This window comes from Leptonotus elevatus, chromosome 11, assembly GCF_054856555.1.
Source record: "Leptonotus elevatus isolate MCC_2025b chromosome 11, RoL_Lele_1.0, whole genome shotgun sequence".
In the NCBI taxonomy this organism is placed as follows: Eukaryota; Metazoa; Chordata; class Actinopteri; order Syngnathiformes; family Syngnathidae; genus Leptonotus; species Leptonotus elevatus.
The window spans coordinates 24,392,764-24,420,530 of record NC_141249.1 but is presented as its reverse complement, the minus strand read 5'-3'; the positions used below and the strand labels follow the sequence as shown (position 1 = coordinate 24,420,530).

The 27,767-nt window shown below is 50.8% G+C and overlaps 1 protein-coding gene across 7 annotated transcripts; it reads left to right on the top strand.

The window, feature by feature from the left end:
* On the top strand, positions 1–27,662 carry frem1b (Fras1 related extracellular matrix 1b). Of its 7 annotated transcripts, XM_086088303.1 has the most exons (37): positions 1–272; positions 1,320–1,432; positions 2,346–2,615; positions 2,759–2,853; positions 3,320–3,576; positions 4,244–4,443; positions 4,694–5,017; positions 6,150–6,258; positions 6,344–6,475; positions 8,255–8,599; positions 8,694–8,836; positions 8,910–9,106; positions 10,011–10,101; positions 10,182–10,349; positions 10,436–10,644; positions 10,733–10,826; positions 11,067–11,319; positions 11,829–12,017; positions 12,311–12,499; positions 13,243–13,439; positions 13,520–13,712; positions 14,673–14,817; positions 16,647–16,788; positions 17,051–17,255; positions 18,503–18,767; positions 20,631–21,063; positions 22,418–22,619; positions 23,020–23,164; positions 23,393–23,522; positions 23,582–23,654; positions 23,845–23,994; positions 24,266–24,549; positions 24,652–24,693; positions 25,173–25,286; positions 26,329–26,447; positions 26,529–26,644; positions 27,361–27,662. In XM_086088303.1, exons 3-37 carry the CDS (start codon positions 2,397–2,399, stop codon positions 27,510–27,512), a joined length of 6,321 nt encoding a protein of 2,106 aa, XP_085944429.1. In that variant the 5' UTR covers positions 1–272; positions 1,320–1,432; positions 2,346–2,396; the 3' UTR covers positions 27,513–27,662. The 7 variants fall into 7 exon arrangements, with proteins under 7 accessions (XP_085944429.1, XP_085944431.1, XP_085944430.1 ...); XM_086088305.1 differs by lacking the exon at positions 1–272 and having other exon boundaries at positions 1,281–1,432; positions 13,297–13,439; XM_086088304.1 differs by lacking the exon at positions 1–272 and having other exon boundaries at positions 1,281–1,432; positions 24,269–24,549.
* The last annotated feature ends 105 nt before the right edge of the window (positions 27,663–27,767 follow it).

Below are 27,767 nucleotides of genomic sequence, written 5' to 3'. Positions count from 1 at the left end.
GCCATTTTAAATTTGCAAGAAGAAGAAGAAAGCTGGCTCTTGTTTTCTCCCGAAAGAAGAGAAAATGAATTTGAAGAACCGTCAAGGCAGCATTTTATGAGCCAGGCTTTTCGGTTGGAAAGCCCCTTCCTGTGTTTTTGTGACGCAAGAAAGACTTGTGAAGCCTCCCCCAGCCCCCCCTTCTCGCCCCCAACCTCATTTGATAGCGACGAGCCTCCCGCGACGAACCCAATGAACGCCGACCGCACTTCCTAAGCAGCGGCCGCCTTGTGGTAGGATTGTGACAACAACAAGGTCTCCTTTCTTGATGCTTTCCATAACTTTGGACAATTTCCCCTTGACTTTGGAATTGAACTCATTTGGAACCCCCTGGAACAATTGACATCGTTTTTTGTTGTCGAAAAGGACGTTTTAGTTGTACTTTATTGACAATTTCGAACATGCAACATTTGAGATGTTCCACAATGCAAACGCTTCCTTTTTTGCTTTTGCTTTTGCTTGTGACTAATGACGAGCAAACGAAGCAGGCAGATTGTTATCGCACCAGTCAAACGGCATTTCATCACCTTTTGAAATCAAAAGAATCCTCACAAATTGAATGACATTGATCCAAAGCCAATGCTTTTCAATCGACGGATTGTTGTAAACTGCACTAAAAGTTGACATTTTTGTCATGATGTGTACATGTACATTCTCAGAAGTGGGTTACATATAAAAATAAAAAAACAGGATTGAAGAGGACTTGACATTGTCTTATCTTCTAAAAGCTTGACTGCTGAAATACTGTAATTCCAGTTTGGCTTCCTTCAAATTTACACCATCTCAAACTAAATCATCTTGACAGTGGAATTGCAATGCAGCTAAAACCTAAAGGAGTTTCAAAGAAGGCCTTGGCTTTCTTGGGCAGTCACAATTTTTTTTACAGCTGTCACAAAATTGTTGAAAAGTTCAGCTGCTGTGTAACTTTGGGAGAGTTAGACCAAAATGGAGTTTTCAATTGGACCCCTCCCAAAAAATTCCACTAAGTAGTTCACCGCAAACCTGCATGCGCACGTACGTAGTTGCATGTTGCATGTTTGTACGTACGTCGCGTCCAGCATCTTTGTGTTGATGAAACTCCGCATTCCGCAGGTGGGCCCGCAAGATGGTGGGACAATCAAATGGACAAAAGGGGATTGTGCACACAGACGGGTGGTGGGGGCCCAGCAGAGGCGGGGAAGCGTGTGTGTCAGTGGGGGTTTTGGGGGGCCTTTATGGGGGGGGGCTTGTAAAAGCTGAAGTCTTGAGCTCTCACTTCCTGTCTGCTGTCGGACTGCCAGGTCGAAGGACGAGCAGGAGCTCGGCTGGCGTTGTGGACTAAATTCGGCAGGGGGGACGTTCACGTGCACCAGATCGGGTCACGCGTGCGAACTCAACAGCAACACCAGCCAAGGTAAGCGAATGCGCACGTCGCGGGAACTTGCCGCCCGCCGATGGCACTTCCTGTGTGCCGTCACATGACTTGCAAAGTGATTGTCCACATGTTCCCGTGGAATTTTACCGCCCCCCCCTCCATAAAAGAAAGCGCATTCTCAAAACTTGAATATGTGAAAGTACAAAAGCAAGTTTGTGAGCTGTGATAAACGTGTGAAGGGACAAACGAAGATGTGACGTGACACATGAAGTCACGGTTGACCTCAAATGTGACCGAGCACCTCCAGCTCAGCTCAGCCAGTGACTGACATTGGCGCATTCCTCTCTTGTTATTTCTGTCATTTGGTGTTTTAATTTTGCCAACTTGATGTTTTGCATGTTTTTTGTCTTCTTGCTGTTCATTGTCTGGATTTTCACATTGTCACGCTGTTGGTCAATGCGCACATTTTGGTGCGAATAAAGTCTTGGGTTATTTATTTGAGGTGCGGCTGAATCGGAAAGTGACATTTGTTTTTCCCGAATTGGAGGAAATTGCGAAGAATGCTCGTTGCTCCAACGTTGTCGAGGCTCCAGCTGTTTTTTCAAGCACGTCCATGCGGGATCCTTTCATTTTGGACGCGATATCGTCAAAGACTTCATATATGCAAATCATGTTTGATATGAAAAAAAATATATACTGAAAATGTGCCAATATTAGCAGGAAGCAAAAGCAGACCATGTCGAACTAAGAACAAGCGCTGTTGTTTAGTGATGAGCAAAGGAAAATTTCACAAACTGGTTCATTATCAACCAATTGTCAAAATCATCCACATCCGTTAAAGCCGATTCAAAGAAATGTTTTTGCCCAAATGACCTGGAAAGCATTTCAATCGCTTTCAAGCATTTTGTTGTTGTTGAGCTGACGAGTTGACTCGTTGGAGTGTGCGTGACAGGAAGCCTCCCAAGCAAGCAACTTCCTGTCCGTCTGCCGCGGCGGCTCCAAGATGGCCGCCCTGAGCATGCTCCTCCCACTGCTGCTGCTCGCGGCAGCGGTGGCCGGCGGCGGCGTGGAGGTGAACGCGGGCATGGAGGTGGCCCGGGGCCGCTCGGCCTTCCTGGCCAAGGAGCAGCTGCGGATCCGCACGCAGGCCGACGCCCTCTGCAAGGTGGAGGTGGTCCTCAACCAGCCAATCACGCAGCGGGTGGGCCGGCTCACGCCGCAGGTCAGGACGCGTCCGCCGCTGCCGTCGGCTCCTTCCTTGGACCGTCTGCGTGCTTTTCTTGTCTCGCTCTTGTCCTCTCGTCTTCGTCTTTTCTTGATTTTGCGCTCGTCTCGTTTACGTTGCATTTGTCATTTTGCTGTCAGCTGTTTGATTGCGACTTCCTGCCAGAGGAAGTCTCGTACCAGCACAACGGAAGTCCTCTGCTGGACAGCGACCAAGTCCTACTGCGGGTCTACAGGTCAGTACCACCATCCGGTCCAAGCTAGTCTTGGTTCTGAGTCTTGTCCCGCTGACCTTCTACAGGTCAGTCCTGCAGTCCAGTCCCGGTCCTGCATCGAGAGTCCTGCGTAGCACGAGTCGCTCGTTATTTAATGGAGAATTAAAGTACACCTGACACTCTCACTTATCCTGGTCCAGACCGAGCCCTGGATCTACATCGTTGTCTAGTCCTGCGTCTCTTAACAGTCCAAGACAAAGGCTAGCCCAAGTTGCGGGTGGAGACCATTCTCAGGTCCTGATGGAGTTTCTTGCGTCCACTCGAGTTCAGTCAGAGTTGAGCCTGAATTAGTCCGTAGATGAGGGACAAGTCAAGACGAGTTCAGAGTGCCGCCAAGTCCAGAACCAAGTGACCGCACATGCCACAAAAGAACTTGTGCGAACTGCCAAAACCAACAACCTTGCGAGAAGTGACAAATGTGTTGTAGGTTTGACTCTTCAGAGACGCAAGTGGAGTCGGTGGTCGTGCAGGTTCGCGTGGTGGAGCGGCCGCCCGGCCTGGTGGACTTGGGACCGACCCCTCTGGTGGTTGCGGACTTCTACGGGCTGTCCAACCCCATCGACCGCTCGGTCGTCAACATCAGAGGCCGGGACGGCGCCGCGTGCGCCGTGCGATTGGTCGCCGCCGCCGGAGTTCTGACCGCCGGTCAGCTGGTACGAGAGGATGACGCCCTCCAGAGGAAAGGTACGGCGCTGCGCCCACGATCGGTGGCGGTCGACGCCGAGCCGATGGGAGTCGAAGCGACTTCCGCTCGGCGAAGATGTTTTTTTAGTCGTCGACTCCATCACAAGCTTTTTTTAAAAACTTTAGACTCCTAATATTACAGCATAAGTTTTGGAAAAGATGAGCTTTTCTTTAGGACTAGATCCTAAAAATATCATTAAAAAATAAATAGGACTATTCGTAAAAGAAAAAAAAGGACAATTTTCATTTGCCAAAAAACAAGACCATATTCTCAGAAAAATTACCATTTTGGTACCCCCCCCCCCCATTTGTCTCCAAAAAAATAAGGCCGTAGTGTCAAAAACAAAACAAAAACAGGACTGTATGATGTATGATTTTTGTTCTCCAAAAAACACTAATAAAATTTAATAGGACTAATTAGATCAAATTTTTGTTATCCCAAAATTACATTCTCAAAAAAAAACATGATTTCTTTCTTGTAATAATAATCATATTTATGAAAAAAAAAAAGTCTGATTAATATCAACGACCTTCATTGCGCCGTTTGTTTTAACGGCGGCGGCCGACCTTGTGCGGTTTCACGTAAAACCGCATTTTGACGTGGCGACATGAAAAGAAATGAAAACGAAGGATTCCATGCGCTTTGTGTCGCTGGCCGGTCGTCCAGGTCGCGACGCGGCGGCGCTCTGTCCGGGAAACCGAGCCTGCGTGTCCGGCACCAAGGAAGCGGCTTTCCTGAAGACCAGCTGCCAGGACTTCCTGAGTTCCGGCCTCAAGTACCGACACCTCAGCCCTCCCTCGCCCGACCTCGACTACGTCGCCATCAGCGTGGAGCTGAGGGAGCAGGAGACCAAGGCTCTGCTGGAGGTTAGGACCGATGGCCGTCAACACGATATCCCAAAAATACCAATCACTACTTTCCCACTTGAGGATGTTTTGGACTGAGTGATCCAAACTATTCGTGCTAGCGGCGCATTGGCGCGAGCTCAATGCTAACGATCAGAGAGAAGCGTTGACTTTGTGGCACGTTTGTTGGCAGCCGGCAGGTGTCAGGAAGCGACGTTCAAAGTGCTTGTTATTGCTCACGTGCCGATAACAAGTTTTCACTCCCGTTAAGACGGAGTCTGTGTGGCTGCCGGTCCAAATCGTCGGGGCCACGCCCAACCAGCCGCCGCGGGCCGCCTTCATGGCGTCCTTCATCCTGGAAGTGGACCAGTTCGTGCTGACCCCGATCACCACCGCCACGCTGGACGCCGAAGACCCCGAGAGCCCCAAAGACGGGCTGGTGTTCAACGTGACCGTCCCGCCCCCGCGGGGCTACGTCACCCACCTGGACCGACACACCAAGCCCGTGGGCTCCTTCACCTGGTCCGACCTCCACCACCTGAAGGTGGCGTACCAGCCGCCCAATAGCAGCCGCCTCGCACGCGACAACTTTCAGGTACTGGTGCGAAGTCTGTCACTTTCAAACGGCCGCCGTCTTCCCTATCGGACCTCTTCAACACCGATTTTTCATTGGATCTGGGCTAGCTAGCTAGCAAACGGAATAAAAATGACAGTTTCTTTCATAAGATCAAGATGTACAAAAGAAAAGTTTGAAGGTATCCACTGCTTGCCTCTAACGTTAGCTTCAACATTCGCTTCCCAAGTCACTCATTTGGATGAACTTTTGATTAGATCTAAGATGGCTGACCTGCTAACCAGCGCCTAATTGTTAGCAGCTAAAGCGTCAAAGAACAGAAGTAGAAGTTATAACCTCATCGCTAATGGCAACTTTCAAGCTTGGGTTCCAAAGTTAGCATGTAATGTTACCTATGATGTTAGCTCAGGGCAGCAGGAGTTGGGAACCCTGGTCCTGGAAAGCCGCAGTCCTGTGCGTTTTAGATGTCTCCCTCTTCCATTACAGGTGGTTGAATTGATCAGCTCATCAGCTGGCTCTGGAGAAGCCCGGTAACGATCCTCACCCTGTGTTGGAGGAGGGAGATATCTAAAACACGCAGGACTGCGGCTCTCCATGACCAGGGTTGCCTACCCCTGGTTTAGGGTGGCCAGACGTCTCCTTTAACCTGAGACCGTCTCGGGCTTTGCAGTCAAGTCAAATTGATTTATATATCAAATATGATTTCTCTTAAAGGGCTTCCCACACCCACAGTTGACAAATATTAACGACGTCCTCTGATCTTAACCATTTGAACCTTGTGTCCGAATTGCCGGCGGATTTTGCAAGCCCCGTTGTTTTGCCCCACCTTTACGCAAGGGTCTGTCCCGGCATCCCTTTTTGTTTTTTGTTTTGGTGCAGTCAGCAAGCTAATCGGGCCGCGTGCAGCGCAATCACGCCGTTGTCATCGGCGTTCGTAGCGCTAATCGAACGACAGCTAATTGCTAACAGACCCGTTTAACATCATACCGGATCGACATCTGCTTCCTGCTTCCGTGTTTAAGAATCACGGCAAATGTATCAATACAAATAGCGCTTGTTAGCATGCTAGCTGGAGTGCTAATATTGCGCAAGTTGTCTTGGTTATTTTTCTTCAGGCACATCAAAAGACCATGCATGTGCGTTTTTGCGCTAGATGGAGTTCCAGGCCTTTGACGCTTCCTATGCGAGCAGTCCGCCCATCGTGGTCCACGTGTCCATCAGGGCGGCGGAGACCAATGCGCCTCGGGTGTCCTGGAACACGGGTACGCCGCCGGCAAAAAGGCAAAAGTCGCCGTCGTCGTTCTTGACGGCCGTCCAGTCACGCAAACCGTGCCGGCGTCCGCTCAGGTCTGGACCTTCTGGAAGGTCAGTCGCGACCCATCACGTGGGCGGAGCTGCAGATCGTGGACAGCGACAACATCGACGACGTCTTCCTGGTGGCCGTGGACGGGCCCGAGCACGGACGCCTCGTCGTCGGAGGTGAGCGCTCGTCCCGCGCCGCCCGGTTTACTTATTTGCGTGCGTGCGCGTGTGCCGCAAAATGGATGGGGGAGGGGGGGGGGGCAGTTTGCTGGACGTACTCGATGCCATTTCGCATGCACACATAGCAACATGCCAGTAGTTTGCAGGCAAATTCATCATCATCATCATCATCATCATCAGTGGTGGAAAGTACAAGTGGATTTTCCCAAACTTTATTTGTGGCGTCGTCATCCTCATCTTGGTCCCCATGAGGAAGGGTGACGTCCCCCAGGGTGAGGGCGGACCCCTCGTCTCGCATCCAACGCCTTCAGCCAATTGGTCTTCCCGTCCCGCCCGTAACACCCGCGAGCGGCGCTCGTTCTCGGGCGCCGGGCCCAACCGCGCCGCCGGGACCAATTAACGACACTCCCTTCACGCACAAATTGTGTTTGTGTGCGTGCGTGCGTGCGTGCGTGCGCATATATGGCACGGAACGTCTGCAAGTTCAAAGAAAATGCTCAACAGTGATGGCATCATCGTGACGTCATCATTTTGCAAGAAACTTGACGGCTTATGAAATATTGAAGGATCTGATATTACATTTATTGCAAACGAAAATTGCCTTTTTAAATTCAAAATGACTTGCTAAACAACATAATTGGTATCTTTAGAATAATTTAGTGTTGAATTTAAATAAAAATATCATATTTTGTTTCTCAAGTGAGATTTTTTTAAATGTATGATGATTCATTAATTTAAATGAGATTTAAATGTACAATAAAAATGGGTGATAATAGACGGTGTTCATAAATTACAGTGGAAATATAATGTGTGTTTTTCTTAATTCAAATAAAATGCAAGATATTAAATATAATAAAAACATGTACGTGTACCTAAAACATTTGTAATTATTTTGTTGAATTACAATTCTATTTAAAATTAATTTGTTAGATTTTTTGGTGTGTTTATAATAAACTTGCTTTTTAAATTCAAATTAAAGAAAATTGTAGGGGTTCTTTCCAGGAACGGAAGCTTCGGCGTGCGCGCGAAAGTCGTCGCCGCGTCCCCGTCTGCGTGTGCGACGCCCTCAGCCAAATGGCGCCGTGCCTGTCCCGCGTACGGCACCCATGAGTGGCGCCCACGTCGGGCGCAGCGCCCGTCGCCACCTTCGGGCCCAATTAGCACCGCGTCTCTCGCGCGGACCGGCCGCCCGCGTCCCCTCAGTGGCGTCGCTAATGAGTTAGCGGATGGCGAGCGCTCGTTTCTCAATCTGTCACGTGACCCGGGCCTTCTGTCCTGGCACGCGGGCGGCCGCCGGGACGGACGCCACGTGGCCGCGTTGGCGCCAAAAGCGGCTCATCGCTTCCGCGCGGCGCTCGCTAATTGAATCAAAGTGCCAAAGTGTGGGCGTCGCTGACAACACGAGGCCCACTGTTAGCGACAGTGTTAGCGACAGTTTTAGCTTTCGTGTGGCGCCAGGGAGGCCAGCCAGCGACATGCCACCCTGACAACTTTTTTTTGGGTTGGTCAAGAAGCGCCAGTCGTCCACGGAAGGGTGGAGCTGCCAATGTGGCGTAAACATTTTGGACTGCCAACAACGTTCGTACTTGCAGGCTAAATGCTAAAAACGTAGCATTTTTTCCTCTAATGCCACAGAATATTGACTTGTGTATGCGCATACCCCGCGGCATTATGGGAAAAATGCCGTTTTTATCATTTGCCAGTCCAAGTTGCCCAGCAGGCAAACCTCAAACTGCGATGATGTCACGATGTCGGTGTCGCGATGCGTCTGCCCAGGTGCGAAGGCGTTTGCGTTCGGTGTGCGCGATCTGCGCGAGGGCCGGGTGGCGTACGAGCACTCGGACAGCGAGAGCACGCGCGACCACGTGCTGTTCCGCATCAGCGACGGGCGCCACAGCCTGCGCCACAGGTTCCCCATCAACATCCTGCCCCGCGACGACACGCCGCCCTTCCTGGTCAACAACGTGGCGCTGGAGGTGCCCGAGGGCGGCGCCCTCAGGCTCCGCCCCGCCCACCTCTTGGCCTCCGACCTGGACTCCGCCGACGCCCGCATCCTCTTCAGCGTGGTGGTTCCCCCGAGGGCCGGACGCCTGGTCGCCAGGGACCGACCCCGCGACCCCGGTGAGTCTGGCCGCGCCTTCCCGTGCGCATTTTCTGTGCTCTCTCCATGTTTGCCTCTTTCTGTGCATGTGCGCGTGCGTTGTGGCGTTGCCAGGCCTTCCCGTCACGTCCTTCCTCCAACGCGACTTGACTCAGGGTCGGATCTTCTACCAACACTCCGGAGACGAAATCTTCGAGGACTCCTTCGAGGTCACGCTGGCCGACGCCCACATGCCGCCCAACCTATCGCACGCTTACGTGAGTCGGGGCCCCGCCCGCTATCTCCCGTGGCGCTTTGGGAAGGGTCCTCTCGCTGACTGTTGCCTGTCAGACGGTGTCGCTGGCGGTGTTCCCGGTGGAGGACGAGCTTCCGGCGGAATCTGCCGGAAGCGTGCGCCACGTGACGGTGAAGGAGACCCAAGTGGCGTTCATCACCCGCGCGCACCTGCACTTCACCCACGTCGAACACCCGCACGCCGACCTCACCTACACCGTCACCCGGCCCTGCGACAGCCCCCAACATCCTGGGTAAGGGCGTCATGCACGCGCGCGTGCGCTCACTGCAGCTTTTTCGGCAAACGTTTTCCTCAAACTGAACACACACACACACAAAATGTTCACACATACACAAGGGCTTACAAACAAGCACACATTCAGTACACAAACAAATGCCAAATTAACAAAATAATTCAATTCAATGAATTAACATGTAATCTATTGCTTTATTAAGATATAATAATTAAATTAGCTAATTGCCGCTTGCATTAACTTTAGCTAAGCATCCTGCGTAACATCATCACACTAACTTGCTAAACTCAAGATTAAAATTCACACTTCAAATTGAAACTTGGAATTTAAATAACTCATAATTTTAGGTTCAGAAATTCAAAATCTAACTCTAGAAATTCAAATTCACACTTGGAAATTCAAACTCAGATCTTCACATTTAAACTCAGAATAAAATAAAAATTCTGAAATTCAAAATCAATGAAGGAAATTTCAATTCCAACACAGAAGTTCATATCGAAACGGAGAAATTCGCATTCCAACTTGGTCGTTCAGATTCATACTCGGAATTTCGAATTCCAAATCCGACGGGACAGATACTCTTTTGCATTCTGGTTCCCGTCATCACGCTAAAAAAAGCTTGCCAAGCATGCGGATAGTTTTTGTTTTTGGGCGACCTTGTTTAGTTTTAGGAAATAGTTTTTATTTTGTAACCCCTTTGGCCTCTTATTTGTCAACAGATTAATTATCGTTATCGTCACGTGACCAACATTTTGCTTCCATCTTGTGTCATCTTCTTCACGTGACTGGTTGACGAAGAGGTTTCGCCCTCATTTTCGCTGACGCCAGCAACACTTCATGCTAACGCTCCACATCAGACTTGGGCTTCATTTTTTGAACCCATGTTTTTCGTGTGCGTGTACAGTTTGATGGACGCGGGTCGTCTCTTCTTCGTGGACAACGGCGCCGCCCTGAGGCGGGACCCGACGGCACCGGCGCTCAAGTCCTTCACGCAGGTGGGTCGGCGAGCGCGTAACGACGGGTGGCGGGGGACTGCGAGACGTCAGTGCTGACCGTGCGTTGCGGCGTGCGGCAGCACGCGGTGGACCACCTGAAGGTGGCGTACATGCCGCCCCTGGAGGACATCGGACCCGACACACTCCAAGTCCGCTTCGTCTTCTCCGTCAGCGACCGTCGCGGGGGCGCCATCACCGACCTCGTCTTCAACATCACCGTCACGCCCGTCGACGACCAGTCGCCCGAGGTCACGACGACGTCGCCGTCTCAGCGTTTGCCTCCATCGTTGGTGCTGTTGCGGGTTGTTGTTTACCGGCGTGTGCGTGCGCTCAGGCTTTCAGCAATTTGTTGCGCGTGGAGGAAGGAGGGACGGCGTTCGTGACGGACGAGCACGTGCTGGTGCGTGACCGCGACACCCATGAGCCGAACCTCAAGGTGGCGCTGGAGCGCCCGGCCCGCCGCGGAAGTCTGGAGCTGCGAGGGCGAATCCTGCGACCCGGAGACGCTTTCACGCTCGCCGATCTCCGAGGACTTGCCGTCAGGTGGCGCCCTCGACATCCAACCTCCACCCACACACCCCGCCTACTCACCCGCCCCCGTTTTACTGGCTCCATCCGGTCTGTGTCGCAGGTACGTCCACGACGACTCGGAAAGTACCGAGGATGACGTCGGCTTGCGCGTGACGGACGGCGTCAACGCCGTCCTGCTGGATCTGCTCGTCCACGTACGTATCGGATTTTCAAAATATGACGTTATGTTTTTCAGAATTCAGCGTATAAAATCAACATCTCCAAAAATTGAAATGGGAGCATTGCAAAAATTCAGTGGTTTAAAAAAATGTTTAATCTACATTTCTAATCCACCCAACCTCCAGCCAATCAAGTTACGCTCCCCTCATCATGTGACACTGACACTGGAGGGAAAAATTGGAGTTCAAATGGAACTTTTGCCACGCTTGTGACAGGTGGTGCCTGTGAACGACGAGCCCCCGCAGCTGGGCGCGGGTCTGCGCGGCGAACTGCGCTGCCCCGAGGGGGGTCGCGTCCAGGTGACGGCCGACTACCTGGCAGCCACCGACCGCGACAGCGAGGACGCCAAGCTGAGCTACATGTTAGCGCGGCGGCCCGCCAAAGGCGAGCTGCGCAAGGCGGGACTTCCCGTCGACAAGTTCTCTCAGGAGGACCTCCTGCAAGGTCACGTGTTCTACGTGCACACGGGTGAGGTGTCGGCACGCCATCACGCTAATGATGCTAAAATAACACACTCTACCTGCGTCAGCACACAAGATTGCAAAGCTAGCACACCTGACATATGTCAGTATGCTAACTTTGGCCAATCTTGCTAAGTTAACACAACAGAGCTGCACAGTCATGCTAACTTAGTTTAATGTGACAAAGCTAGCAAACCACAGCTACGTTATCAAGCAAGCTTTGGCTAATGTTGCTAAGCTAACACACCTGACCTATAAGTCATGTTAACTTTGGCTGATGCTATATTTTCACATTAAGCTAATACACTTGACTTACATCAGCATGCTATGGCTAATATTTCTAAACAAACAAACAAACAAGAGCTAGAACATCAGGCTAACATTGCTAAGCTAATTCACTTGAACATCATTCTAACAGGCTAACATTGCTAAGCAAGTGCACGATAACTTAGCCGCCACCTTACAGGAAGCTGTGCCGATCTTGACAATGATGACAATTCCTGTTGATGCGTTCAGGTGGCGAGATCGGTCCCGCTCCCGCCTCTGACACCGTCACGCTCATCATCTCCGACGGCGACGCGGGCGGGGTGGACGGCTGTTGCCATGGTGACGCCCCGCCCGTACCGCTTCACGGCACACTTCCTGTGTACGACCTCAATGTCACTCTACTTCCTGTCAACAACAAAGTTCCCAGCGTCATCCTGGGTGAGTTTGTTAATGAAGATACTGGTCAGCATTGATAATGGACACCAATCTGTGCCAAGCACGCTGTGCATTCTGGGAAGGCTTTCTGATAAATACACACACACACACACACACACACACACACACACACACACACACACACACACACACACACACACACACACACACACACACTCTTGGGGAGGGCGATGGGCCTCGCGGGGAATCGGAGCCAACAAGAGGGATTGAACGTCTCTTTGTTTATCAGCGTGCACCAGTGAGTGTGTGCGCATGTGTGTGCGTACCTACCACAGGAGCGTCCATGTTGGCGGTGGACGAGGGTTCACGGGCGTGTCTGTGCGGCGGCGTCCTGGGGGCCTCGGATCCCGACAGCACCCCAGAGCAGCTGACCTTTCACCTGGACGCCAAACCTCTGCACGGCTTCCTGGAAAACGTTCAGCCCACGCCAGGATACGAGAAGAGCAACGCGGGAATTCCCATAGGTCTGCAAGGGTGCGGGCCGGCGGGCGGGTGTGACAGCTTGACATTTTTTCCCAAAGTCAACTTTGGTACAGAATGAAAAGTTGGTGGGAGCAGATGGGAGAAAAAAAATGGTAAAATGCAAAAACATCTCCACAATGGGAGCGGTGTGAAAGTCATTCTGAACAAGAACAGGACGGGAGGGGACATGATTCCCCCCCCCCCCCCCCCCCCTCTATGGGGCTTAACTGCGAACCCAACTCCAAAAATGTCATTTTTGCTGAGCTGATTGGAATCTGATAAAAGATCGTGTTTCAAACAAAGTCACAAAATAATCCAGAAGTGCACACGTTTAGATATAAGAAAAATATGCTGCATATGTATGTTTTATATTATGCAACATCAAAGCATGTGGGAATAGTGCAGGCACAGCCATTGCGGGGAACTTGTGAAGGTTCTGGTGACGCTAACAGGAAGCTAGCGTCTTGCTACAATGAGCATGTCTGCAGTATGCACATATTTTCATGTGGAATGAAATTGAACAAACCATAGAGTTGTTTCTTACTCCACCTGAAGAACTGATGAAGGTTTTACACGGTTTTAAGCACTGCTACTAAAAGGCGTCATAACGTTTCGTAAAAAAAAAACCCATCAAAATAATTTGGATGCACTTTCTTTTTCTCCTTCAAAAAAGCGATTGGGACATCCTGAATGTGTGTGAAACCATTTGAGACACATTTTGAAAATCTTGCTGATGTCTGGTCAGAGTCGTTCAAGTTGGACGAGTTGACGTCAGGGTTCATCAACTACGTCCAATCAGAGCACAAAGGGGCGGAGCCGACGGTGGACCAATTGCTGATCAGCGTGAGTGACGGCCTGCATCACTCCGCCTCCGTCCCCATCTACGTCATCATCAATCCCACCAATGACGAGAAGCCGTCACTGCGCCTCGCCAACTTTACCGTACGTCGTCGCGACGTACGCGTCGCCGTGGCAACACACGCACACACATGGAGGTATATTCAGAGCGCCGGTGTGTTCAGGTGAAGGAGGGGGGCATGCGGGAGTTGACCCCGTCTCTCCTGGACGCCTTCGACCTGGACGCCCCCCCGGACGAGCTGACCTTCAGCCTGACGGGGGCGCCGGCGCACGGCACCCTGAAGGCGAGCGCCTCCCGCCTCGAAGAAGAATCCCTCGTGGCCGTCACCTCCTTCAGCCTGCGAGAGCTGCGACAGGGTAGGCTCCGCCCCTTTGCTGCCGCACGCACCAATCACACGGCACCGCCGTTCCTCACTCAGGAAGTCCAAAACGAATCATCCGTCAAAGATCCAAATACGGAAAAAAATCAAACCAAGGCAACGTGAGCAAACGCCAAAGTGCTTCAATGAGCAAGACAAACAATTTCAAGATTGAAAAATATCAACTAAAGTAACAAATCAGTCTGAATAAGTTAAATGCATGAAATGACCGAGCAATTATTTTGCACCATCAAAATCATTTTGCAGCATTTTCGGGCCAATGATGACATCTTGCAGTTTCTCTTCAACAGTTTTTACAAACTGTCCCTCAATCTGGACTTGGTGATGTGGAGACTGAAAAACCTCCTGCCATTGGTCAGCGTGAAAACTGCCCGTGGCGGCGACCAGAGCACCCGTAACGCCGCTAAGTTTGCTTCATTTGAGCCAACTTTGACTTTTGGGTTGTTAAGTACGCAAAATTGTCTTGTGGCACTTTTTCATCTTGCTTGTCGGAGATCCAAAAAGCGACATCCCGCCCCTCACTCCGCCCCTTTGGGGCAACTCGTACTTCGTGCGTGCTTTCTTGCTGCCTCGCTGCACACGTCACCACGTACGCAACAACCGGAGAGGCTTCATAGCCAGAGACGGGAAAAGTCTCCGTGAATTGCAAAGTCCTGGGAAAAAAGTACAGTAACAAAGTATTTGTACTTTGTTACTTCCCATCTCTGGCGATCACGTTTGGACGGGAAACTTTTGTTTTGGAAACGGACAGAATCAAAGCCTCCATGACAAGAGTGACAAATACTCAAACCTCCAAAAGTGCAACATAGCAACTCACAACATCATCATCATGCGCACAAAACACAATCGTAATCTTTGGAGCATTTTTTGGGAACCTTTTTGTGTTGAATGTGTGACGAGCGTGTGACGTTTGTTTTTGTGGCCCGTGAATTTTGAGGCGTGCGCTTGTGGTACGCGCACGACGACTCGGAGAGCCTGGAGGACCGGCTGACTCTGCGACTGACAGATGGCGTCCACTCGCTCAGCGCCACCGCCGCCGTCAGCGTGCTGCCCGTCGACGACCACCCGCCCCGCCTCCTCAAGTACGCGCACGCACGCACGCGCCGCGACGTCACTGGATTTGGTTTTTGCTGTGATTATTTTGACCTTTCTGTCAAAAGGAATCGTCAACGAAGCGCGTTGCAATTGCAAAAAAGCCATTTGTATTTGCAGCAACGTGTCGTACGTGACCCCCCCCCCCCCCCCATTCTAAATGGCCGCCCAGTGCCCTCGGGCTCACATTGCCAGCATCAGAAATATTGCATCTAGTTGGGAGCAAATCTTGTCACTTTTGACCTCTGCTGAAAATGAGCACAAAAAAGCTGGTGGTCTGCCAAGATAATGAAACGCAAAAGTCCTGTTTTACAAAATGCACTTTTTCGAGATACCACCATTTTTATTTATTTTTCTAAGCCTGATGTTGGTGAGCTGCTGTCGGTCCTCGCCCGACCTTTTGGATTTCTTGACTTTCCTTTCCATGTCCTGAAGTTCGTTTGTGACTGCTTTTAAATGTTGTCCTTTTAAAGACAGGATGTGAAGCCGATTGCGTTTCGATGTGTATGAAATGCGCTAGAAATCAATCATTGTATTTTTTCCGCACAACCCCAACAACTAGTAAACGCTGAACCAATGTGAACAATTAGTTTCATATTAATCCTCCAGTATCAACCATCACCCCCCCCCCCCCCCCACGTGATTTGACAGTACTTCTCATTTTGCTTTTTTTTTCTTGACTTTGTCATTTGATGTATTTTATTCCTTCGTCGCTTGATTAACTTCCTTGTGTGCGTCCTCGCCTGCTGTTTTATTTTTTATTTTTGGGGGCTTGAGCGCTCGCTCGCTCGCTCGCTGGCTCGCGTCACGTGGGTGAAGTGAGCATGTGGAATGTTTCAAACTTGTGTTTGGCTCCGGGTGAGACGTCCCTGTGCCGCCATGCGGAAGAACGTCGTTAGCGGCGAGCTGGCAGGAAGTGGCCGTCACGGGGGGGGGGGGGGGAGTAACATGTGGCAGGTCGCTCTGCTCCAGTGGGCGACCACTCAAACAATCTTTTCATTTGAATGAGTGATTGGCAATTTGCACCCTTGACTGGCTCGCGCCCCCGCCCCCCGTTCGGAACCCCTCCGGACCAGGGTGCCGGCGTTGGCGCGGCGGCGCAAGCAGGCGGAACAAACGCGAAGGAACGCGAGCGCTTGGCAGATGCTCGCCGCCGCCTCCTGCAGGACGAAGGCAGCGGCTGGCGCTCCTGCCTGGATTTTACTTCCGAGTGAAGACGCAGACAGACGCTTTGTCGTGTCCCCCCCCCCCCCCCCCCCGACACCAGCACGCGTACCTCGGGGGAACCTGCTGTCACACAAACATTGTGACCTGCTCCGTCAGGCCGGCTGCTCCTTTCCTGTCATCCTGACCTGCTTTCCTCGTTAGCTTCCATATTTGTTTCCTTCGCGGGTCCTCATTTGCTTCTTTTTGTCACATTCTTCGTTTTTTCACTTCATTCCTTGTTTGCTTCCTCACTTTTCTTCACTTTTCTTCACTTTTCTTCACTTGCTTCCTTGTTTTTTGCTTCCTCGTTTGTTTCTTTCCATAACATGCGGCCTCGTTTCTCTTGCTGTGCCTCGCCACATTTGTTCTCATTTGCGTCTTCGTTTTTCTCGACATGCATTTATTTCTCTTCCTGGTTTGCACCCTTGCTTGTTTCGTACTCTTTTTGCCTGATGGGCGTCTTCACTGCTCTTATTGTGAAATGCAAGAAGCGCCACTTGCCAGATTGCGTGAGCGTTTGCCGTTTGACATCACGCGAAGCCGACTTGCGCGAGCTCACGTGACGTCACCTGCCAAAAACGCGAGCCAAGCGAGCCTCGTCTTCCCGTTTCAGGAACACCGGCGCGGAGGCGGAGCCTGGCGCGCGGAGGCTGCTCTCCGCCGCGGTCCTCCAGGCCGAGGACGCCGACACGCCGCCCCAGGAAGTCTTCTACCTGCTACACGCCGCGCCGCGCTTCGGAAAACTGCAGCTGAAGGTCGTTCGAACCCGCTTCCTCGTTTACTTCCTTCTACATTTGCTTCTCTGTTGCTTCACACGCTTCCTCGTTTTCTTCCTTTGCTTCTGGTGATTCTTATTTGGCTTCATTTCCTTACTTGCTTCACATCCTCGTTTACTTCCCAGGCTTTGGTTTCACTTCCGCTTTTGCCTCGACGCGCTTCCTTGTCGACTTCCTGGTTTGCGTAACATCAAGAACGTGTTGACGCGTGCGTGACGAGCGTTGTCGTCCCGGTTTTCAGAGCGAGACGGGCCTGGCGGAGCTGGCGGCGGGTCAGAACTTCACTCAGGACGACGTGGACGCCAACCGGCTAAGCTACACGCCCCACCGGCGCGCTGATGCGGATGGGTTCAAAGGTCACGACAGCTTCCGCTTCAGCCTCAGCGATCTGGAACACCAAAGCTCCGCCCACACCTTTCACATCCCCATCAGCGCCGCCCGCAAAGGTCAGAGCTGCCTCACAAACAGGATGCGCATGGCAGGAAGGGGCGGGGTGAGCTGGGAACAAGAAACGGCGCCCGTTTCCCATCACATGAACGTGCGTCCTCGCTTGCTTCCTCATTTGCCTCCTGGTTTCCGTCCATGCCGCCATGTTGGATTCCTCCTTTTCTTCCTCATTTGCTTCACCTGCAGGCACTTCCTCATTGTCAGGTTCATTTAACCGAGAACATTTCATAAACAGACTCGGAAGGAGGGCAAGAAATCGACATTGTTATTACTCGCGAGGAGAATGAACAGAGATGCGCCGATCACAATCTCCCGCCCGTTGTGTCGTTCCTCCTCTTCTTATTGGGCCGACCTTTCACGGGGACGTTGCTGCTCTGAGGGGAGCGGGGAAATACGTAGCGGCAACGTGACAATCATTTACAAGAAGTCACGACATTTCAAACATTCCTTAACACTCAAAGCTTCTCCAACATAAAAACGTTGCGGCCGCTTTCCTTGTGATGAAGCTTCGTGACTCGCACAGTTCAAACAGAGGTCACAAGTAATTGAATAAAAGACTAAATGTGGGATGATTAAGATACATTTCTCTAACGCTCATTCACGTCCCGCTTTTCCTCCCCATCGTCCCCACGTGTCGTGGCGGGCTTGTCGTGCCGGTCCCGCTTTGCAACGCGGCGGCAGGCCGTCCCGAGTGCGGCAAACACGGCGTCTTGGCACGATGTGGCGCCGTCTCATCAATTATTGACGGCGCCAACGTGCCCGCTTTGCCAGTCGGGTGAACACGGCCGCCGCCCGAGACCCCGACGACACCTCGGGACCACCTGGGCCCTTCTGGCGGCCACCCGGGGGGGGAGCAAGGCCAGGACGCGGCCAGCTCAATTATTGACAAGCCACATGTGGACACGCACGCACGCACGCACGCACGCACGCACGCACGCACGCACGCACGCACGCACGCACGCACGCACGCACGCATCATGACATCACACACGTCCTTCACACGCTTTTGGCTTGGCTCGTTTAATTCACTTCCTTGTTTTCATCCTCATTGATTTCACTTCCTCGTTTGCTTGCGTCTTTGCTCGCAGTCGTGTGCTTCCTTCTTTAATTGGCTTGTAATTCTTCATGTGCTTCCTCGTGGTGGTTATTTGCGGTCTCACTGAATTCACGACCTCGTTTGCTTCCCATTCGTCCTTCTGTGCTTCCTTGCTGACTTCCCGTTTCTTCCTGCGGTCGTCTTACTCAGGCGACATCTCCGTGTGGACGGGGGCGGTGCGCGTGGCGGCGGGCGAGCGCGCGGTCCTCAACACGGACTTCCTGCAAGCGCAAGACGGCGGCGGGCGCCCGGACCAGCTTGTGTTCACGGTGACGGCGGGGCCGCGCCACGGCCTTCTGCACGCCGTCGCGCGGCCCGGCGTGCCGCTCGCCACCTTCACGCAGATGGACGTGGCCGCGCAGCGCGTCTGCTACACGCACGACAACGGACAACTCGACCGCAGCGACGCCTTCAGGTCAGTAAGGCCTCCTGATGTCACTCACCAGGCCACGCCTCTTAGAGGCACACGCATGACACGAGGGTCTTTGAGTCCTGGATCTTTTTCCAATGTACACTTGTTAACGCTTTATTTTTTTTCTGATGAAAATTGTCGTTTTGCATGAAAATGGGAGGGGTTTAATCAAAAAGAGGTTTTAAGTTTTAAACACAATAACGGAATATTGGGATAAGCTGTTTAACATTCATACATTTAAAACATAAGAAAATAAGGGCTTAATGTATTATTTAAAAAGATATGAACGTAAGCATTCATTTAAATCAAAACAATTAAAATATCCTCAAAATAAGTGAATAAAATACAATACAGGCAAAAGTGTGAGTAACAATATAGCAAAATAATTATTATTTTTTTAATTACAAGGGAAATGAATAAAATGTCAATGGAACCGTCTAAAGATATAAAAAAGTCAATGTTATGTAACAAAAAAAGTTATATAAAAATTTATTTAAAAAAGTAACTTAACAGTAAAGTATAAATGCAAATCATTTCTTCAAATTTTGTATAAAAAGTCTTCAGTATAGTAAAAATAAGTAAACATAAATGAAATTTAGTTTAAAAAAAAAGACAAATGCACAACATAATATACATTTAAAGAGAAATTAGCAATAAGATAATACATAACATAAATTAATTGCTCAATATAATGCATAATAAGTACAAAATATCATGTTTAAGTAATATTTTTTTTACAATTGCATGTAATTAAGAGATAAATACAAACGAAAAATATGTCAATATACTGAAAAATGAGTGAAAGTAAATCAAATCTGCTTCTGACAGAAGTAAGACGATCATTTGAACGGAAAAAAGAAATCTGCCGTCTTCCAAACAGGAAGTGATGGCGTTAAAGCGTCCATGAAAAGACAGGAAGTTGGCCAGACTGTCTGTTGATGTGCGACGGGCGCCAATTTGGCAGGTGGCGGGCGTTTCGTGTTGGCGGAGGCTGGAGAGTGTTGGCTCGCCACGTCTGTCACCAAGACGCCAGAAACGGCCTGCCAGCCGGCTGCCCGTTTGGCGCCGAAACCGCCAATGCGTCCAACCAAGAAGAATGTGCGTGCGTGACTTTGTGGCCTGCCTGGCGTGCGTGTGCGTTGCCGTGACAACAGATGATGAATGGTCGCCATTAGAAGAGCCACGACAACAACGTTGGCACGCCGGCCATACGCCGCACATGCCAAACATGGCCGACAACACAAACAGATGTTGCACCGCCATGTTTGCACTTGTGTGCGTGTTGTGCTGGCTCAGGACGGAAAGGCTTGCGGCACTTTGTCAGCTGATTGGCTGCAGGGTGGAGAGACGCATCGGCTTGGCGGCATCTGTGTGTGTGTGTGTGTGTGTGTGTGTGTGCGCGCGCCCGCGTGCGTGCGTGCGTGGAAATATACCGTAACTTTTGCTAGCAACTTTTTCAGCGAGCCTGATTTTTGTTACGCACGAGCATATTTGCTGATGTGTCGTCGTCCCAATTTGCATGACGTCATTTGATATGACGTAAAGATTGACAGTGACTCAAGATATCATATAAGAGATTTGCAAAAGTGTAAGAAGAATTGTTCGCAACACAACAGGTCAACTCTTAAAAAGGGAGCATGATTTTTCTCTGAAATGTCCGACTGCAATTGAACGCACCTCAATTGAATGTTTACGCTCACTTGATATCTTTTGTCATCTTTGAAATGATGACATCACAAATAGCTCCCTCTGCTGGTCAACAATTGCCATAACGCACACTATCAACACTTGCTTGTTGTGGCGAACGTTTGCCTGATGTTTGTGTTTGTCGCTTGTTGATCTTTTCTGTGTTTTGTTCTTTGCCAGTTTTGTGGTGAGCAACGGCGAGCGGTCGCAGGCCGGCAGTGTGCACGTGTCCATCGAGGCGACGGACCGCATCCCGCCCACCTTGGAGGTCAACGCGGGCGTGCGCGTGCACGACGGCGGCACGGCCACCATCGGCGCCGAGCACCTGCGACTCAGCGACGCTCTCGCGGCCGCCGCCGAGCTCGCCTTCGCGCTCACCCGCCCGCCGCGCTACGGTCGCCTGCTGCTGCGAGGCGTCCCGCTGGGCCCGGCGGCGGGCTTCACCCAGGCCGACGTGGACGGGCGCCACCTGGCCTACCGGCACGGGCCGGGCGCCGACGCGAGGGGCCGGCCGCTCAACGACAGCTTCCACTTCCTGCCGGGGGACGGCCACAATCGCGGCTACTTGAGATTCGGGCAGCTGAGGACCGAGCCGGACGTCTTTCACGTGCACGTGAGCTCCCGTCAGTGATCCATCGCTTGAAAGTTCTTCTTTTTTTGAGGGGGGGGGGGGGGGGGTCACTATTATTAATTCGGCAGCCTTCCCGAGTCAACATGTCATCGTCATCATCATCGCTCTCTTTTTATTTTTTGCGTGTGTGTGAGCTTGTGTTCTTTAATTCACCTGAAACCTGTTAAAAATCCCGAAGCCTTCACCTTTACTGGACACTTCAGAGTCCCGTCAGTCGTGAAGTTGTCAGGAGACCAGAGGAAGGATCAAAGGAAAGAAAGATCAAACAAAGGGAAATCCAGCACCAACCAAACACCACCTTCCACCCACAGACTTACAAAACCAGAATCTTTCACCAACATCACCAAACACCAAAAGATTAGGGAGACCCCAAGAGACCAGAGGAAAGACTAAAGGAAGGAAGGATGGATGAAGCAGAGTGAAATGTGTTGATTTTGAGTTGACGCCGCTCTAATGAAAGCCAAGGCTTGAAACCGGAATGTGAAGTCCTACCTTCAATCTTAGCACTGGCCTGAGAGGCGACTTTGATGCATTATTAACATTAGTATTCTTTTTTTAAACATGAACGTTGGGCTCTAGTGGCGGCTGAGTGCAACTGCAATGAAAATGTCCTCGCCTCTGCCAAAAACAAAGACAGAGACAAATATTCTACTTCTGCGATTGGCTGGCAACCAATTGAGGGCGTACCCCGCCGTCTGCCCGAAGCCAGCTGAGCTCCGGCGCCTCCCGCGAGCGACGCTCGTGAGAAGAAAATGGATGGTTGGAAATATTGGACTTGATCGAAACATCCCATAATAACATCCTTGAACGCTTTTGGTCACACGTTCTCCTTCCATGCACGTTATGCGGCTGCGCCTTGGCCGCCTGCTGGCCGCTTGTTGAGCGTCGCAGCTCCTCGCCACATCATCAGTACGCCACTAATATTAGTCCTTCTTCACAGAGGATAAAGAAGGTTTGCCTGTTGGTTTTGTTATAAGGTTATGTTCACTATTCATTTGCCAAAAGGATAACAATGTAGCACCACGTGTTCCTATGGCGTTTCCATTGCATTATGCTAGCAGATCCTATGTAGCGTAAACATCAGCTGCAAGTGACAATAAACAGCAGAAAGCCTCTTTTTTGAGGAGTTGTTCAAGATGAGTTGAGTTTCCTGCCAGCGTCCCGCGTGTCGTTCGCATCCTTTTTGCTTGTAAGTCCCAAAAATTACACAAAAATCACATCAACTGCTCATGTCTGGAAAAACGCGTTTTGCTCCGCATCCCATTTTGACGTGTTTAGTTAGCTAGCCTGCGACTTAAGGCCTCTGGTGACGTCCTGTTCCTGTTCCTGCGCTAAGGTGGAGCACGCGGACCGCTCGCCTCCCTTCCTGACCGCGTTGGGGCGCCCCAGCGAGGTGGTCCGGCTGCGCGACGGCCGCTGGGCGCTGCTGATCACGTCCAAGCATCTGCGAGCCGCCGACGCTCGCAGTCCGCCGGATCAGCTGCAGTTCGCCGTCGTCACGCCGCCGCGTTTCGGACACCTGGAGAACATCCGTACCGGTAAGATGGCCGATGGTTTTTGTGTTGCAGAGAGAAAACGGATTAGCGTGAGCCTCATCTATTCCATTTTTGTTGTTTAACCTGAACCCTTTTAGTTTTTGACCCAATCCCCCGCTTATTCACAATTTGTTTTTCCCCAAATAAAAACGGCATTTTTTTCAATCCAACACATCATCAAACTTAATGAAGGCAGAAAAAACGTCAAGCTGCGTCCACTTCACAGTTGAGTTCACCGAAAGTTGCTCAAACATCAACGAAACGTCACGTTCAATTTAAAGACAAAATGGAGAACGCCTTCTTCGGACCTTAACAAAGGCACCATTTTTGAATTTGTTGCAAAATGTTGCTCAAGCCAAGTCGCGATGTGACCGGACCGTCTCACGGCGTGCTTTCCGTCCAGGAGCGTACATCCAAGGCCGTTTCACGCAGCGGGACGTGGAGCGCCGCTCGCTGGTCTTCGTGCTGCCCGCCGACGTGGACGTGACCGAGGACAGCTTCCTGTTCCGGCTCAGCGACCCGGCGGGGAACGTCGCCGTGCCGCAAACGTACCGTACCGCTTTTGTGTGCCCGCTTCATATGCTAAGCGCTACGCTAGCTGTTGTTCAGAATTTCTAAACCTTTCATCTGGGTCAGGATGTCGACCCAAGTCAAATTGAGATAGGAAATGACGTCGCTGGGGAGCCCCCCCCCCCCCCCCCCCAAAAATCCCAAGGTGGAGATTGGGATCATTTGGATGATCATGAACGTCACGGTTACGTTTCATCGTATTGCAGGCTGGAGCTGTCCTGGTCCCGAATCGAATTGTCGGCCAGCTGCTTTCGGACCTGCGAGACGGCGGGAACGCTTCAGGTCCAGATCCAACGGCGCGGGAAAAGCGCCGACCCGGCGTACGTCGCCATCCAGGTATGAGCTGCACCAAAAACAGTGGCAGGGAGCATTTGCGCGTTGGCGTCTCCTTGCAGGTCCGGGATGGGACCGCCAAAGTGGGTCAGGACTTCACACACAGCACAGCCGGACTGATCCAGTTTGATCCAGGTGAGAGCAGAACATGGAGTGATTATGAACTTTAGTTGGTACCCCGTGACATATTGCAGCCCTCGCTTCTGGCCCGGGGACGAGTCGTGTGCGATAGGACACTTTTCGAGCTGGTTTGGTCGGCGCGCTCAAATTTTGATCGCTAGTGATCCGCCGCGAACCCGTCGGCGCCGGCCGCTTTTCCTTGCAGGAGTCGACAGGAAAACGTGGAGCATCTACCTGCGAGCCGACGGCCTGGAGGAGAACGACGAGAACTTCACGGTCGCTCTGAAGAACCCGAAGAACGCCGTCCTGGGACAGACGACCTCCGCCCAGGTGGAGATCATCGACCCCAGAGGAGGTGACAGAACCGTCCTCGCACGAGGACAACGCGTTCCTGTCCTCGTGTGAAGATCCACTTCCCGCGCCTGTCCGACAGCAACACGTTCGTCCTCAATGTTAACGTCAGCGTGTTCCTATTCCTGCTCATCTTGCGTTGAGGACAAACATGCTGCTGTTCCTCAGGCTAAACAAGACCCGCCGTTTTGTTCGCAGTGAGGATCAACCTGTTGCTGATGCGCAGCAACAGGTTGACAGCAAACATTTGGATCTTCATGTAAACCTCTTCCCAGCAGGACGTTGCGATTTGAGCGTGGCGAAAACTGCCAAGGCCCCTCCCCCTACTCCCTTTTCCACACCCACCCCAGCACTTGCCACGCCCCCTCCGGCAGAAGACGACACCATCCTGGATGTGGAGGCGGAGCTTTTGTGGGAGAGCGCGCACCCTCCCCGAGGCGACGTTCCCAACCGGCGCCCCTTCGAGGACGACGGCGGCCACGGAGAACCGCAGGACCAACCGCATCCCGGACTCGCTCTCGAGGAAGGCGTCCGGATTGCCGGCAACGCTGGACTCCAGGTAAGGAGAGCTGCATTGGGAATGACGAAGTGGGTCCACGATATAAAATCCACATGTAGATCTTGACGGAAAGATTGACTCAAACGTCTTCCATGTGCTCAGGTGCTGTCAGCGGGAGCAAAACCGGACCAGAAAGTCTGGACGGTGAGATTGAACGCAGACTCCAACCTTGGCTTAGCTCGACCAGGAACAAGAACCAGATTCACACGCCAAACAAAAATCGTCAGCAGAATCTAAATGAAAATCTGAACCTAAACAAAAACCAGAATGGAACAAGATTTTGAACCAGAATAAAGACCATGACAAGATCCAGAAAAGGACAAGGATCAGAACCACAATCAAATCCACAACCAGATTTGACTCAACAGTCATCACAACGAGAACCAACATGACTCGAAAACAAAACAAAATTCAGAACAATGGCAAAAAATGAGATCCGGAATCAAAACAAAAATCACATCCACGCGCAGAATTGAAAACATGAACCGCATCAGCAGTCAGAATAAAACAAGAATCGAAATCAGAAAAGAAACACCAGAACCCAATTCAGAACCAGAATCCAAGCAGGACCAGAATCAGAATGAGGAGAAGATTCAGAACACAACCTGACCGTCCTCCTTCAGTTCCACAGTCTGACTTCTCTGCGCTTGGAGGAGCTGGCACCACCAGCAGGTGGCGCCAGCAAGGAGCGCCGCCCGGGAAGCAGGAAGAAGGAGGCGGAGTCACGCCAGCGCAAAGTACGATTGACCGCTCGCTTTTTGACTTTGGGATTTATTGATTCGTCTTGAATCCAAAATGTCCGACGCGTTGACCTTTTTTTTCACGGAAATATGTTAGCGAGCTTGTCTTGTTTGGGAAATTTGCTGGCTTGAAATGGAAGAATTCATTGTTGGGGACAAAATGCAACAACTTGTTCTTCCACAATTAGGACACAAACTTTTTCTAGTTTTCGTACAAAATATATACAATGTGTACTTTTTCTAGAAAATAGACCACTTTTATTCGAGTGGTCCCGTCCGTCCCTCTTTCTTCAAAATATCCGACTAAATTTCACAATTCTTGACTTTTTCTACAAAAATGCACATTTTTCTTTTTGTTGATCTTGTTTCTCTTGAAAATGCGTATTTTTTTATTCGGTAAGTAACCTTTTAACAAAAGCTAATTTCCTTTTTTTCTGAAAATATTTATTAAAATTTTTATTTTTTTCTAGAAAACAGACAACGCTTGAAGGAAAATTCCCTTCTTTCTGCAAAATAAACTTTTTCTTCAAAATGCTTTTTATGACCTCTTTATCGGGAAATGCACAATTTGTTTTCTAGAAAGCTCACAAAACCTTTCTGGAAAATCAACGACTTTGAAATATAGACCTTTTCAAAACTATCGTTTTCTTAAAAAGTTTTTAAAAAACTTTTCCTCTCGAATGTATACGTACTACTTTGTAATAAATTACTTTTCCCTCAAAATATTAAAAAAAAAAAAATTCCTAGGAAAAAAAAAGTCTGCCTCACAGCTTATTTTAGAAAAATTTCCCGAAACAAATGAAATCCCTTTTTTTTTCTTAAACAATTTCTTTTTCAGAAGTATACTACTTTTTCTAGAAAATGTATGGCATTTGGTTTCGGATAAATACTTTTATTCCAGCGACTTTCCCCTCAAAATACCACAAAACAAATGAATTATTTCTGGAAAAGTTGACTTTTGCGGGGCGAAGAAGGTCCGCCACATTTTTCAGGAGAAACATTGAGTTCTTTCTTCATGTTTGTGACGTGCGTGGTTCAGACGGGGCGGTCGCTGAGCGGCCACTGCGAAGAGGGTTGGACTCGCCACAGGGGGCGCTGTTACCTGGCCAGCTCGTCCGTCAGCAGCTGGGCCAGCGCCGAGCGCGCCTGCTCCTTCCTGTGAGTCCGCGACCCGAGTGACGCCAAGGTAAGCGAGCCAGCGCGTGCCAATGCTTGACAACTGCCGTGAATGATTGACAGGTCCAACAGCAGCCTGCCGAGCGTGCGGTCCGGACGAGAGCTGGGCTGGCTCTGGAGATTTGGCGGCAAGAAACCATTTTGGATGGCTCCGACCCAAACGGTGGCAACGCACCAAGGTACAAAAAAAAAAAGGGGGGGGGCAAACTTTTTGCCAAGTCACTTTTGCCGACGGAGTCATGCGACCGGTTTGATACAAATTTGCTCCAGTGACCTTTCAGTGGACCCAGCAGATGAATTGGACCAAATTAGCTTCTTTTTCTTTTTCCTCGATTGTTTTTTTGTTTTTTCCACATTACAACATAAACATTCAAACCATTCAAAGTAAGATTTTAAATTAGGGTTAGCTTCTCAAACTGGGGTTAGTGTGAAGAGAATGCTTGAAGCAATGGTAGTTATTACAAAAACGGCCAGCAGGTGGCAGCAGCGTAAAAGAGATCGACCAGGGCCACGTTGCAAAAAGCTCTTTTGGCCACAGTTTTTAACCAAATGATGAAACTTCTCATGCTAATTGCGGCAAAACGGAAACGGGTAAACATTTTTCCTGTTGAAAGACGAGACTCGAATCTTTCTTTCGCTCGCTTCCAATAGAACACAATATTCTGTGAGCCTGGCAAAATCGGTCCAAATCCAGTCCAACAGCCGGGAGCAAAGGGGGTTGCTTCAGTCGAAATGGCTGCCAGTCGATGAGTGATCTTGTCATGTTGATGGTGATCTATTTTGAGAACGGGCAACTTTTGCGTTTCAAACATACCAAGGACACGCGCGCACGCACGCGCACGCACACGCACTGGCACGGCCGCAAGCTAAGTTGTTTGTCGTCCGTTTGCGTCAGGCCGTCCAAGGGCGTGGCCGTCTTCACCGCCGCCGTCCTGGTGGGCGCCGGCTTGTTTGCTGGCGGAGAACTCGTCCCGGTGGACGAGCGTCAGCTGCGACGCCCACACGCAGCACGCCTTCATTTGCCAGGTGTGGCCTCGCGCTCGCTAACGCGCCACCGGTGGCCCCGCCCGCTGCTCCTCTGGCCATCCGCCACCGAGATGATGAAGATGAAGACGACGATGTCGCTTGATGACTTTTGGGGACTCATCAAGTTGCGGAATGTTGTCATGACGACGGCGCCCGAACGCCAGCCGCATCTTGTCCGTAATTGGAACGAACGCCTCACCAAACGCAGGCTCCGCCCCCAGCCCACCGCAGCAACAATTGCACTCAGCAATCAAACACATTTGACAAGCTGCCGAT